The sequence below is a fragment of the Geotrypetes seraphini genome, chromosome 4 (genome assembly GCF_902459505.1).
Source record: "Geotrypetes seraphini chromosome 4, aGeoSer1.1, whole genome shotgun sequence".
Lineage (NCBI taxonomy): Eukaryota > Metazoa > Chordata > Amphibia > Gymnophiona > Dermophiidae > Geotrypetes > Geotrypetes seraphini.
Genome location: NC_047087.1, coordinates 64649520 through 64664090, shown reverse-complemented (window position 1 = coordinate 64664090; position 14571 = coordinate 64649520). Strand labels below are relative to the sequence as shown.

Here is a 14571-nt window from a genome sequence, read left to right as displayed (position 1 = left end):
CACACCATTCAATCCGATGATTTAAGCCTTTTGGCCAAATTATGTCACCGTTGCTTATGTTGATTTAATATTCATTTAATATCACTGTGTCGCTGGGATGTGCTGCAATGCAATACATCTGAACTCTTCAAATGAATGATTTTTCTCAAAACAGTGATGGGTGACCATTTAGCAAAAGTAAGCTCTTCTCAATCCTTGCAGTTGGCTTGCAGTTATACCAACGCCTCTAGACACACTGAATTATTCTTATAGAAGACGTTACACTCAGTCTTCTGCTACTTCTCGTTCTTATATCCAATGGTGACTCAGGAAACAAAGGCAACAAAAATCCTCATCTCAGCAGCAACCCAAACAACACTCTTTTTGACTCGCTCCTAGATATCATGACCAATATTTCCCTTTTTCTTCCACAGATTTTCCAATAGGGGTCCAGATTCATCACTATTTTCATCGCTAGAACCTCATAACATCAGCCTATGAAGTGTTTTCCCTATCTAGCACAGCCTGCAAGATAAATTCTGGTGGCATGCGGGAATCTGAGGCTTTTTCCCCAGATAAAAGTGATCTGCTGAGAATGTTCGGTCTTGAGTCAGGACTACAATGATGTTAGAAACATTTATTTAATATTGTGATAGATGGAGAGGTGTAGGGGTGATTGAAAGAAAAATTTTCTTCTCTGATAACCTGCATAATCTATGGTAGATAGTGGGGTTCCCCAGGGGTCTGTGCTAGGACCGCTACTTTATAACATATTTATCAATGATCTAGAGATGGGATTAACTAGTGAGATAATTAAATTTGCTGATGGCACAAAGTTGTTCAAAGTTGCTAAATCACAAGAGGATTGTGAAAAATTGTGAAAGGACCTTGGGAGACTGGGCATCAAAAATGGCACATGACATTTAATGTGAGTGACTGCAAAGTGATGATACATGTGGGAAAGAGGAACCTTAACTATAGCTATTTGTTTCAGGATTCTACATTAGGAGTCACTGCCCAGGAAAAGGATCTAGGAGTCATCATTAAGGATACCTTGAGACCCTCAGCTCAGTGTGTGGTGGCAGCTAAGAAAGCAAATAGAATGTTAGGAATGATCAGGAAAGGAATGGAAAACAAAGATGAAAATGTTATGCCTTTGTATTGCTCTATGGTATTGCTGCATCTTGAATACTGTATGCAATTCTAGTCACCATATCTCAAAAAAAAAAGATATTGCGGAATGAGAAAAGGTACAGAGAAGGACGATGAAAATGATAAAAGAGATGGGACAACTTCCCTATGAAGAAAGGCTTAAGTACTTTAGCTAGGGCTCTTCAGCTTAGAGAAGAGACAGCTCAGAGGAGATATGATAGAGGTCTATAGAATACTGAGTGGAGTGGAAAGAGTAGATGTGAATTGCTTGTTTACTATTTCCAAAATGACTACATTTCTTTACTCAATGTGTAATTAAACTCTGGATTTCATTGACAGAGAATGTGGTAAAATCAGTTAGCATAGCAGGGTTTTAAAAAGGTTTGGATAATTTCTTAAAAGAGAAGTCCATATGCCATTATTGAGATGGCTTGGGGAAATCCACTGCTTATTCCTAATATAAGCAGCATAAAAACTGTTTTACTCTTTGGGATCTTGCCAGGTACCTGGGACCTAGGTTGGCCACTTTTACAAACAATCTTAATGGATCTTTGGGCTGTCCCAGTATTGCAATTCTTATGTTCTTAGGAGCTATGTAAATCAACTTCTTAATCTGCCCCTTATGTGCGTGACAGTACTTACATGGATGCCAGCATGATGCTAGTCTTTTTTGAATAGCCTTTTTTGCAATAAATCTTTTTTTCTGTGTTTGCCAACCAACACATGTATTTTTCCTACATTATATTACAAAAGGCTCCACATTCAGTGAGCTTTTAATAAAATACCATACACCAGAAATTATAAACATCCTGACTGTGATACAAGGAAGTGCTGAAAAGTTCTCAGCCCAACCAAGAAAAGGATAACATGGATATGGTTCAATCAATGATCTGAAACAATGTCAAAACATAGGATTTTGTTTCTGCAAACTGACTTAATGAAATAAGACAACTTTCTTTTCAGCTACAGTGGCAAAATAATGCTCAAAATTTAGGAATTTGGTTGGTTGGGCTGAGAAGTTTTCATCATCTCATATTCCTTTTCCTACCTTCAGTAGATTTCATCTATACAAAATTAGGCTTCATGTCTTGTGCTGTATAACATCCCTTTTGTCTTGAATAAAAATAGTGCAAGCATACTTTTTATATAATCATGGGGAAATTCTTGTTTTCTTTTTAAGTGCTCAGGTTTATATGTGCCAGAGCTGCACACAACATGCTAAATGTGGTACACTGCATTGCAAATACCTGAAATTAATAAATGAAGTTGGTTTGTTATAAATTAAATACATTTTAAATGGAATGATTCATTAAACAGAGCAGAATGTTGGCAGGAGAAAAGACAGATTGCACAAAAATATAATCAGCACTGCAGAGAGTCATCATAGAAAGAGGTAAATAATGAAGTAATCTCTACTTTTAACAAATGTAGGAAATAATATACCAGAGTCAGATCTGCAGTACAGACCACAGCTGGTGTGTTCTGAGGTCCAAGGAGGAAAGAAAGAAGGCTGCCGGACATTTTTTTAATGTGGCTGTACTACTAAATTTAATCCCATTCTTTAGCAACAGAGCCCCCATTTGAATCGTGCTCTGACTGAAATAATACTTTCTTACTTTTAAAAAATTCTGCTCCCAGAGCGCCGGATCCAATCAGTGGGCGCACAATTCATGAGGATCCAGTGTGTTCATCCTCCTCCAGCATCCCAGTTGTTTCTTTAGATGATTCAGGCATCTTCAAGTTGATGAGTAGAAAAGTTGTAATGGAGAGCTGTAGAAAATCCGACCGATGGGAACGGGCGGAAATTAAAGACTGGGGATTAGGGGGAAATGGGTAGGGCTCGGGCATGCCCAGTGGGGCCCGGGCACTGCACGTGCTCAGAGAAAAAAAAAAAAAAAAAAATCTCTCTGAGCTATTGGAGAGCTTATCCGCAAATTGGGAGCTGTTGGGACAACACCCATATGTGGCTGACTCATCCTGCTTGTCCTAGGAGAATACTAAATTTAATCCCATTCTTTAGCAACAGAGCCCCCATTTGAATCGTGCTCTGACTGAAATAATACTTTTTTACTTTTAAAAAATTCTGCTCCCAGTTACATAGAATGGCCTAGCCATAACACTCTTTGAAGAAACAAAGAAGCATTCCTTCCTCAGTCATCTACATCAGTGCTTATCAACCTGACCCTGTAGTATCTGTTATCCTTTTGGCGTTTCAAAATATCCACAGCAGATATGCATGAGATAGATTGAAGTGCATCGCCTTTGTTGCATGTGTGCGGCACAGTGGTTAAAGCTCAGCACCCTGAGGTTGTGGGTTCAAACCTCTGCTGTTCCTTGTGACCCTGGGCAACTCACCTAATCCCCCATTTCCCCAGGTATGTTAGATAGTGTGTGAGCCCACGGGACAGATAGGAAAAAATGCTTGAGTACCTGAATGTAAACCACGTGGGTTATAAATGGTATATAAATAATAAATAAAATACATTTTAGATATCCAGAAAACAAGACTGCTAGGGAACAGAGAGTGATGCAGGGCCAAAGATTCATTCCCATTTCCTCCCTGCAACCAAAGATTTTTTTCCCCGTTCCCACTCCATCCTATAGTGAAGCGACATAAAAATCGGAATAAAAGTATACTTACCTGCCTCCAGAACATCAGCACCTGGTATAGGAAAGCCTAGTAGAGCTGTACAGAGGTGGCTTAAGTAGTCTGGAGGTGGGCTAGTGAACCATAGAGAAGGAAGACCCAGGCCCATAATGTGAGTCCACCCCAAGACCCTACTCTACTGCCATATAGGTGGTACCTGCAGTCTTAAGGACTATTGGGGTTGTAGACAGATGGTTATAGTAGGTTTTGGGGGTGTTTTGGGGGACTCACCATGACCTGCAAGGGAGTTGTGGTGAGATGTTTATGTGGCACCCTTTTTGTGAAGTTGACAGCAGTGCCCTGTAAAGTGCCCCACTACTCTGTTGCCATGTATGGGTGGCCAGTCCATCACTTTGCTGACCCCTCCCATGTCCAAAAGGTCTGTTTCTAGGTGTTTGGAACTTGGACAATTTTTTGGACGAGAATGTAGTATAAAGATAGATGTACTGGCGGTCTGGACGATCAAACAGCTAGATGTAGAAGCAGACGATTTAAAAAAAAAATGGGGGGGGGATGTATTTTTCAGGAATGGACTTTGGATGCTGCTGACTTTGGGTGATTAGCACCCTTGGCCCAAAACAGACTTAGGCATTTGTTTTAATTATGCCCCTCCATGTATTCAGTGTACGAACCGTCTTTATTCAAAGCCTTTACAATTTGTTTCATCAGTCCTAGCTTTATATGTAGTGGTGGCAGTATGATTCTATCTCATGCTACCAAAGGTTCATTGATTACATTTTGTCCTCCAACCACCATATATATTCCCTTGGAGGTCAATATATTTTTGCCCAATTTTCATGTTTGTCACTACTATCCCAAAGGCAAAAATTCAACCATATCTAAGAATATAGAGTTGATGTGGTCTATCCAATGCAGTTTTCTGAATCAGTGCTCCAAATAACCCCAGGAACAGGTCAAAAAACCCAAGGCATCAAGAAAAATTTTTTTTTTTTTGGCCTGTATAATAATTCTTTCTATGACATAAGTTAGTAGAAAAAAAAATAAATAAGTACAAGCTGAATATCCAATTAATTGAATTACAACACCCAAATGATATTCATTTCTTGAAACCAACACTGTGGGTAAAAATCAATAAAGGTCCCTATCAATTACGGAGAAAAGACCTCAGTTTCTTCCAAGGGACTTGAGTACTTAGAGGAACTCTATGATTGCATGTAAGCTATCATAGGAAAAAACATCCGTGGTCTACAAAACCTCTGTTTTTGCTAATTCAAGTTAGTCCATCATTAAATCATCCATAAATATGTTTAAAGCAGACCAGCACTTATCTTTTAAAGTTTTCTTTCCACTTGTGTCGGTACAAATCTCAGCAGTTGTAGAATCACAATCTTCTGAAGTTGTAACCACTGAATCTTTCGTAAGAAATAATCAAATCCAGAATTTCCAACAAGGCTTTGTTTCGTGAAATTGCTACATCAGGGGAAATTCATACAAACAAGAGCTACCGCTTCACAAATTGTCCATAGGGACCTTTATTGATTTTTACCCACAGTGTTGGTTTCAATATCATTTGGGTGTTGTTATTCAATAAGTTAGTAGAAAACATATTAGTAGTAGTACAGGAAGTTTAACACAGTAATCAAGCAGTGACTGAATATAGCGAAGAATATAGAGGCATCAGGGGTTTTTTTTGTGTGTGGATTCAGTTTAGATAAATAATTGCTTAACAGTGGGGCTGTTCTTTTCATTATAGAAGACAAGCTTGAGCAGCAGCATTCACTGTTTACACACTACAAGGATCCATGCCGGCTCGGTCCTGGGGAAGAAAAACCGTGGGCAATTGGTAAGATTTTCTGGATAGCTTTCATCATTCCTGTGGTTCAGAAATGCCTCTTGTTTAATGTTTATGACTCTTGTATGTCGACTCCTAGCATGTTTGGAGATGCAGTATAGGTTTTTTGCTGATGATCTTCAGTTCTTTTTTTCCGTTTCTAAGAAAGTGTTTGAGTTCCATTAAACAACAAATTCAGGACTCCTAAATTTTTCAATATACTTTTCAAACCCCTTTTTACCAAATATATCAAGCTTCAAATGCTTAAAACATATATATGTGCAGTGAAAGAAATGCTCAGAACCGTAGAGCTCTTACATAGAACTTAACGGTATTGCGGTATATAAACTGTTATTATTATTATTATTATTACACAATGGAGGCACTTCTTACATTCCTATCTATCACCCAGTACCACTGTGAAATAAATTCTACTTATCTTACAACTAGTAAGTACCAATATTTCATCAATAGCTTGCACTCCACAAAGCTATCTTAAAAACTTCCCACAGGTGAACCACACATATTCTTCAAATTATCACCACACCCCTCAAAATATATTTATGTGGCAGGACTTATAACCAACATTTTTATTCTCTACATAGTAACATAGTAGATGACGGCAGTTAAAGACCCGAATGGTCCATCTAGTCTGGATGTTGATGAATAGATTTAAGTTGAATATTTTAAAAAAACCACTGATTCTGTTTCTGTTAGGACAAACATTTACTTCATCTGAAGTTAATGCAGATGGGCTGGTCATACCTATTATTCAGGGAGTGCACTGTCTAGAGTTATGCTAGACTCTTTGTTGTCATTTTATCCACAGTTATGAAGTACTATTCAGAAGGTATTTTTTCTAAATTGAAAATCATTAGAGGACTAAGGGCCTCTTCTATCAAACTGACTAGAGCAGTCCAGTGTGGTAAATGCACCAAAGCCTATAGGGATTAAATGGGCTTTGGTGCATTTGCTGTGTGGCTCTCACTACTGCAGCTTGACAAAAGAGGCCCTAAGGGATTTATTATCTGCAGAGAATTTTAGGACAGCGGTCCAAACTATTGTTATGCCACATTTTAACTATTGTAATTCATTGTACAGTACTTGGGGCAACCTACATCCTTATTGCACTCACTTCAGGTAGCACAAAATGCGGCAGCATGAGTGTTATCTGAACTAACTAAATTTGATCCTATCTCCCCTGTTTTGAAAACACTGCACTGACTCCGTGTCAGGCGGCATTTTTAATTTAAGGCATTGACTCTTCCACATAAAGCAGTGAATTATGACACTCCTCTGTCAGTGGCCACTACTCTTCAGATCTGTCATCTTTCTCGCACATTACTATCAGCAGAGAAATTATTATTAGATTGAATTGTAGTTCCTTTCTGGTTTTATTATTGTATTTTTAATATTTTGTAAGTTGCTAAGATAGTGTCCTTTGGCAGTATATCAAATAAAATTATACTGCAGATTCACTTCTTCCATTTGAACTGTGCAGCACTGCTAGCATTCTCCAGTTCAGGAAACATCTTACAGCCTATTTATTTATGAAGACTTTTTAATAAATTTAACTGGTCAGGTTGTTCTTAAAATCCTATGTAATAGGTTCACATGGATGCATTCATTGTTATAATCCTTTGATAAAATATGATCAGATTACTGCACTGTTTACTAAAATATGTTTCATGCTTATTTGGATGTACCACTTATTTATGGTTTTATGTTTTATTTTAAGGTGTGTGCTTTATTGTTAGCTGCCTAATACAATAGATAGTGCAAGCTACAAGGTTTTTAAATAAATAAATAAATGAGAGAGATCACGTGATGCCTTGAGAGAGCAGCATGCAGGTCTGTGCCACTCTAAGGTCCCTGTGCTGTATTGCCTTTTGCTGTTTGGGCATTGCACAGGATTTAGGCTGATCCGCATATGGACAGGTTTGTGTCAAAATCTGGAGAAGAGATGTATAATAAAGATAAGATGGTGAAGCTTTAACTCCCGCTGTCATCTTCTTTTACTGACCAGCAATTAACACATGCGGTAAGCAAGGCTTTACACCCAAGCTTGGACAAATTATCAACACACAAGATGGCAGTGGAAGCTTTGCTTGCAGAAACCCTGAGCAATCAAGTGCACTGGAACAACAGGTGTTGGATCTGGAGGATTCTAACATGTCGACTCCATGCTGGAAGCACAAATTAAACAATAGGCAGAGAAAACTGATGATTTAGAAAATCGCTCCCACCATGGAAGCTTGCATATTATGGGCTTACCCAAGCATCTATTAGAGAAGAATTTATCTACTTTCTTGGAAAAATGTCTCATGTCTGTCTGACAAGGTTGGCCCACTTTGTTTAGAGCGAGCACCCAGAGTGGGCCGCATTCAAGATGGCTGACATTCTCTACATGCCATAGTAGTCAAAATCCACAATTCTGTTCATAAAGCTGAGATTTTGTGAGAATGTCATAAATATAAGGATACTCTTCAGTACGAAGAAGCAGCAGTTGAAATGTTCCAAGATTATTCTTTGGCATTACAGGAGAGGAAGAGGAAGTTTCATCATATTTGTTTATTATTGTCAGAAACAAAAATAAGGTTCATGTTGATTTATCTTGCAACTTTGAAAATATATTTGAATGGTCAATGGAAATCTTATGATTCTGCGCAGGCAGCCCAGTCTGCACTAACTATAATGAGACTATCAGATGGAAAGTGTGGCTCCTCTGTTTCTTTCAATATGCGGTCTGTTTGATGTACCAAGTGGGGAGATTTGTAAGGTAAATTAAGAGCAGATGGGATGTTTATCACTGTATGTTTCACATCATTGCATTAGGTCAGTGGTTCTTAAACCTGTCCTGGAGGACCCCCCAGCCAGCCAGGTTTTCAAGATATCCCTAATGAATATGCATGAGGCAGATTTGCATACCTGTCACCCCTCTTATAAGCAAATCTGCCTCATGCATATTCATTAGGGATATTTTGAAAACCTGACTGACTGTGGATCCCTCAGGACACTTCATTAGGTTATTATTGCTGCATTGATCTTTTGATGCAGTTGGTGGGGTGCAGGAACTCAGACATGTGGAAGGGCATTTTCAATAGGACAATGGGAGTATGGATGTCTTGGGAAAGACATCTAGAAATCCTGAGAGAAAACGTCCATTTTCAAAACTGGAAGATGTCTATCTTTTTTATTTGAAAATTTGTTATCTAAACATTTGGACCCTTAGTATGTTTATATTTTGTAGGCCATTCTCAAATATAAAGATGTCCATATGAAAAACACACAAAAGCAATCTTTTTGGACATCCAAGCAGCCAGCATTCTTAGCAAACTGTTCACAGACAGCTGAGCATTTCTGAGCACAGTTGAAGGGCACTCTTAAGGATTACTGCAGAGAATGTCATAGTAAAAGTACCAGGTACAGATGTCACTGTAACTTACTTATATTGTATGGTGAGCCCTCCAAAACCCATCTAAAACTTACTATACCCACCTGTACACCACAACAATAACCTTTATGCCTGCAGGTGTCATCTTTATGTAGGTACAGTAAGTTTTGGAAGGCTCACCATACAATATAAACATGTTATAATGACATCTGTACTTGGGATTGTTAATATGACATTCTCTGAATCCTTAGAGTGCCCTTCTGCTCGGCTGTGCTGATGTATGAGAGCCATGTGAATCTGTCATACAAGCTGACAGGGAGGGGTTCACATCTTTGAGTGATGGGAGGGGGTCAATGACCATTGGGAGATTAAGGGAGGGATCATGCCTTAATCCCTCTAGTGGTCATCTGGTCAGTTTGGCACCTTTTTAGCATGTAGATGGTTTTAAAACAAGTCTAGCTCCAAATGTCTAATAAAAAGCCCTGGACATTTGTTTAAAAGTTTGATTACCCCTGCCAAGCGGCCAAGTCCTAAGACCACCCAAAACAAGCCTCTAACACCTCCCCCCCCCTTAAGATTTAGACACACTGAAGCCAAAACGACCAGAAAGACGTCTAGAAAGTCTGTTTTGAGAATGCCCACTTGGACGTTTTGACTATTAAGACATCCAAATGCTGGTTTATGCTGTCTTTTGGATGTCTATCTTTTTTGAAGAAGAGCCCTGTAGTGTGGCTTCCTTTTTTTTTTACATCCCACATAGGCACAATAGATAATACTGTGGGAGTGTATGGGGATAGGTGAAGAGTTGGAAGAATTGGGAGGGGGAGGCGCAAGGGATATTGGAAAGGGTGGGTAGGAGGGGTGAGTGGAAGAATTGGTAGGGAGGATTTAGGTAGAGGAGGGTAGTATTTGTATGCAGGATCTATCTTCCTTTTTAAGTTCAAGAAATTTTATTGAGTTTGGTATATTAAGTACAATAAATGTTAACAAGGCAAGAAACATGCACGCTGCACCGATGCAATGAGTCACAAGAAATTATCTACATAATGTGATACAGCAGGCAGACCCATGCCTATCTAGAAAGAGGGGAGTAGCAGCACAACACGCAGCCAAAAGTACATGTAATATCCAAAGCACAGAGAGACACCGGAGACTCATGCAAACATTGGGAATGAGCCATAAGGAATGAGCCAGATTTAAATGATGACAATCATGTTTCCGCACATGAGCTGAATGTCGTCAGCCTGTGTTGCAATAGGAGTTAACCGGACTCCATATTTTAGTATAGGAGCTTGTGGCCTTGTGTTTTTCCGCTATAACGCTTTCATATTTAACTGTAAGGCATAGCGTATTCCACCATGTGTTGTAGTTCACCTTAGACATGTCTTTCCAGCAATGTAAGATATTTTTAAGGGCTAGAAATATCAATATGTTGAGCAGTCTCGCATTGTGATCAGGCAGCAAATGTAGGAGGCCATGATGACCTAGTATAATAATGCGTAAACTCAGAGGCTCTTCTATGTTTAGTATTTTAGAAATAGATTCCCATACTGTATTCCAATAATTCACTAAGTGTGCACAATCATAGATCATATGTGTTAAAGTGCCCTCCTGCATGTTACAAGACCAACACAAGGGAGAAAGTCCAGTTGAGAGTTTTGCTACCTTAATTGGGGTCCAGTGAGTTCTATGCAACATAAAGAACATAGATTGAAGAATGCTGGCAGATCGAGAGGATTTAAACAAATTTTTCCAGACTGCCTGCCAAATTTCATCCTCTAAAGATAGTCCCAAATCTCCATGCCAGGCATTCATCACCTTCGACAGGGAATAATTTGAAGATTTTCTTAATAGAACATACCATCTTGAGGCGACTCCTTTTTTATTTTTATTGATTAACGAAGTTTGAGAAATCAATGCTGGAGTAGTTCCCAATTTCCCCACATCCGGATACAAAGCTTTTAAGCAGTGTCTCAATTGTATCCAACGATATTGTTGATGATGAGGCAAATGATAGCGAGTGTGAAGGTCCTCAAAGGTCATCCATTGGGAGTCCTTTAGTAAATCTTGAAGAGTCCAGATGCCACAATTCTGCCACAACTTCCAATCAAGTGATCTGTTCTGTATCTTGATATGATCGTTATGCCACAGCAAGATTCGACGAGATTCATGCCATTTAATTTCATACAAGTTGTCGTAGACTTTGAGTACTTCGTGAGTGGAATAGAAAATGGGTTGGCATTTATCCATTGCTCATAAAGGTACAGATAAAGTGTAGGCAAGGCGAGTTGAACCATGCAGACTCTTTTCCAGTTTTAACCAGATGGGAGAATTAGGACTGGAATTAGAATCTAACCACATCGCGCCATGGCGCATAATGAAAGCTTGGTGATAGTGCAAAAAGTCTGGGAAATTTACTCCCCCCATCTCTTTGGGTTGCTTCAATTTATGCAACGCAATTCGTGGTTGTTTATTTTGCCATAAAAATGCACTCAAACAGCGTTCAATGTCATGGTATGTATGTCGTTTGAGCAAAAATGGAATCATGCTCAGGATATAATTTATTTTGGAAAGTAGCATCATTTTAATGGTATCCAGTCGGCCCCACCAGGTCAACTTGAGAGGTGACCATTTCCGAGTGGAATCCTTGATGGTATTTAGAATATAATCTGTGTTGTACTGCTCCATATCCTCCAGAGTGGGGCCCACATAAACACCTAGATATTTAATCTTTGTTGGATTCCAAAGAAAACCGTGTGAGTCCATTTCATGTTTGTCTTGAGCACAATTCAGCGGCATAATCTCAGATTTTGATGTATTCAGTCTATATCCAGACACCAAGGCATAGCTGTTTATCACGTTGAGAATGGATGGAATTGAATCAGGAGTTACGTAAAGTATTATGTCATCAGCATATGCAGATAACTTAACCTTCATGGTTTCATGGACAAATCCCTTGATGGAGTCATTTGCACGGATAGCAGTCAACAATGGTTCTAGAGCTAAATTGAATAACAGTGGCGAGAGTGGACATCCCTGTCGTGTTCCTCTCGATGGTCTAAAAGAGGCAGAAAGGTGTCCATTGATGCAAACTTTTCTAGTTTAATCATTTGAATAAATTGTGAGGGGAAGCCATATTTAGTAAGGGTGGCGAACAAAAAGGGCCATTCCACTCTGTCGAAAGCCTTTTCAGCATCTAGTGCTAATAGGGCAAGTTTGTGGGACTTAGACTGACATACAGATATAATATTAGACAGGGTGCGTGTGTTGTTGGAGGAGTGGCGACCATACATAAAACCCGTTTGGTCCTCAGTAATCAGCAAGGGTAAAACTTTCTGTAGTCGGGAGGCCAGTAGTTTAGCATAAATTTTAGCATCAACATTTATCATCGAGAGTGGTCTATAATTACTAACAAGTTTAGGATCTTTGCCCTGTTTGGGAATCACAATTATAGTCGCTTCGGTAAAAGTCCCATCTACTTTCCCCTGCAATGCAAGATGTTCAAAAAACTGCAGCAAAAGAGGGGCCAATGTCATCTTAAAGGCTTGGTAAAATTTGACAGTAATGCCATCTGGTCCTGGTGCTTTATTTGTCGCCATCTCGTTGATGATGTCAATGATTTCTGCAGTCGTCATAGGGGATGTCAATTTAGGATGATCGGAGTCAGGCAGAAAAGGCAAAGAGACTTGTTCTAGAAATGCATGTGGATTATCATTATGTGATTCAGTTGTGTACAAGACTTCATAGAACTGTTTAAATTCCTGCAATATCTCAGTTGTAGTGGAAATATCTGTACCGTCTACCTGGGTCAAGCTGGATATAGACTGACGTTCACTTTTATGCTTTAAGTATGAAGCCAATAAATGACCCGACTTGTTGTTGTCCGCATAGTAGTGGGCTGCTTGAAGAAATACAGAATGAGCTGCAGCTTTCCTCAATAAAGAGTTGTATTGAAATCTGTATCTCTGCAACTCCCCCATGAGAAGAGGATTGTTGATATCAGATTGGTGCGCAACTTCTTTTGTTTTGATCAGAGATTCAAGTTTTCGGAGTTCTGCAGCATTTTTCTTTTTAACCTTCGAGCTGAACGACATGATCACTCCTCTGATGTATGCTTTGAAGGAGTCCCAGGTGACACTGCAGCTGGTATCTTCAGGAATATTAAAAAGAAAAAATTCGGAAATAGCTTTTTCCACGTGCTCTCTGAATCCATCTTCTGAAATCAGTGACGAGTTAAACCTCCATGATTTGGATGGCATAGGCAATACTAAATTGTCCAGGGTAAGCATGATAGTGGCATGATCCGATATGGATATTTCATAGATAGAGGAGTCAGTAAGGGACTGGAGTAGTGAGGTGCTTATGAGAAACATATCAATCCTAGAATAGGATCCATGTGGCGGGGAGTAAAATGAGAATTCCTTATCATTCGGATGAAGCATTCTCCAAGCGTCGGTTAACTCCAGCTGTGTCATTATATCTAGCAAAGCAGCACTTGCCTTCGTTGGTCTATATGTTGCTGAAGAGATCCTATCAATGCTCGGGTTCAGAATGAGATTAAAATCGCCAGCAATTATATGATAAGTAGAGTTAGAGTTCACAACTTGATTTGCAATTTCCTCAAAAAACTCAGGGCAATCCGACGTTGGAGCATAAATATTAGTAACAGATACAGAACATTTATTAATACACAGGTTAACCTGGACCCATCTTCCACTAGCATCATTAGAAGACGACAGAACAGTGACATCTGGTCTATTTCTGACTAGGGTAAGGACCCCATTTCTTTTCCCTGCTGCAGGAGAGGAGTAAGGCAAGTGGGCCCATGGAAGCCGTATTTTGTTAGCCTCCGTAGCACTCAAATGTGTTTCCTGTAGTAATATAACATCCGGTTGTAAGGAGCTTAGGTAGGACAAAATTTTCTTCCTTTTAATAACATTATTAAGGCCCCTGACATTCAGTGATATTATATTAAATGTCATTGACAAGTGTCCGAATAGTGACAAGATCTATCCATAGTAGTAATCTCAATGGCTCAAGGGAACTTTCCTCCGGTGTCAACTCTGTGCAGGAATAGCAAGGTAAAGCTGCAGGCATGCCACCACTCCCCATGCAGGGAAAACATCCCGCAAAAAAACACATTATGGGATAGAGAGAAGAAAAGGAAAACCAGCCAGCACAAGCCAGTCTCCCCACAGCGTCAGAGAAGAGGAACTAAACTAGATAAGAACATCAATAGTTGGTAATCATTGTAAAAGTGACATAACAGGAACATAGAAAAGTAATGACCATAGGTATTTTCAGGGAAAAGTAGCATGTATACATCAATAACAAATCCGTGCCAGCATATAATTTTAACACAGTAACATCAATCGTTATGTCCAATCAAAAGTGTAATATATAGGCAATGAGCGTGAGTGAAAACCACACTCCAAAGGCTGCAAAAGAAGCATATTGTGAAAGGAAAGTTATAATAGAGTCTGCAATCTTGCACATTAAGGACATCAGAAGCAAGTAATCATCACAGGAATGACTGAGAAAAAATAAAAAATAAAAAAAACCAAAAAAACTATCAACAATGTGTAAGTAATATTCATATGCACAGTT

The 14571-nt window shown here is 39.2% G+C and overlaps 1 protein-coding gene and 1 long non-coding RNA gene across 3 annotated transcripts in view; one reads left to right on the top strand and one right to left on the bottom strand.

The window, feature by feature from the left end:
- SMPD3 (sphingomyelin phosphodiesterase 3) overlaps nt 1-14571 on the top strand; it is a 67888-nt gene that overhangs the window by 40364 nt on the left and 12953 nt on the right. Inside the window, exons 4-5 of one of the 2 annotated variants that reach the window (XM_033940136.1) lie at nt 5493-5582; nt 7309-7383. In XM_033940136.1, coding sequence (XP_033796027.1) covers nt 5493-5582; nt 7309-7343 — 125 coding nt within the window. In that variant the 3' untranslated portion in view covers nt 7344-7383. Of the gene's footprint in view, nt 1-5492; nt 5583-7308; nt 7384-14571 lie in introns of those variants that run through there. The other variant, XM_033940135.1, reaches the window with a different exon arrangement.
- LOC117358659 overlaps nt 1-14571 on the bottom strand; it is a 47528-nt gene that overhangs the window by 31401 nt on the left and 1556 nt on the right. The gene's annotated exons all lie outside the window — the stretch shown is intronic.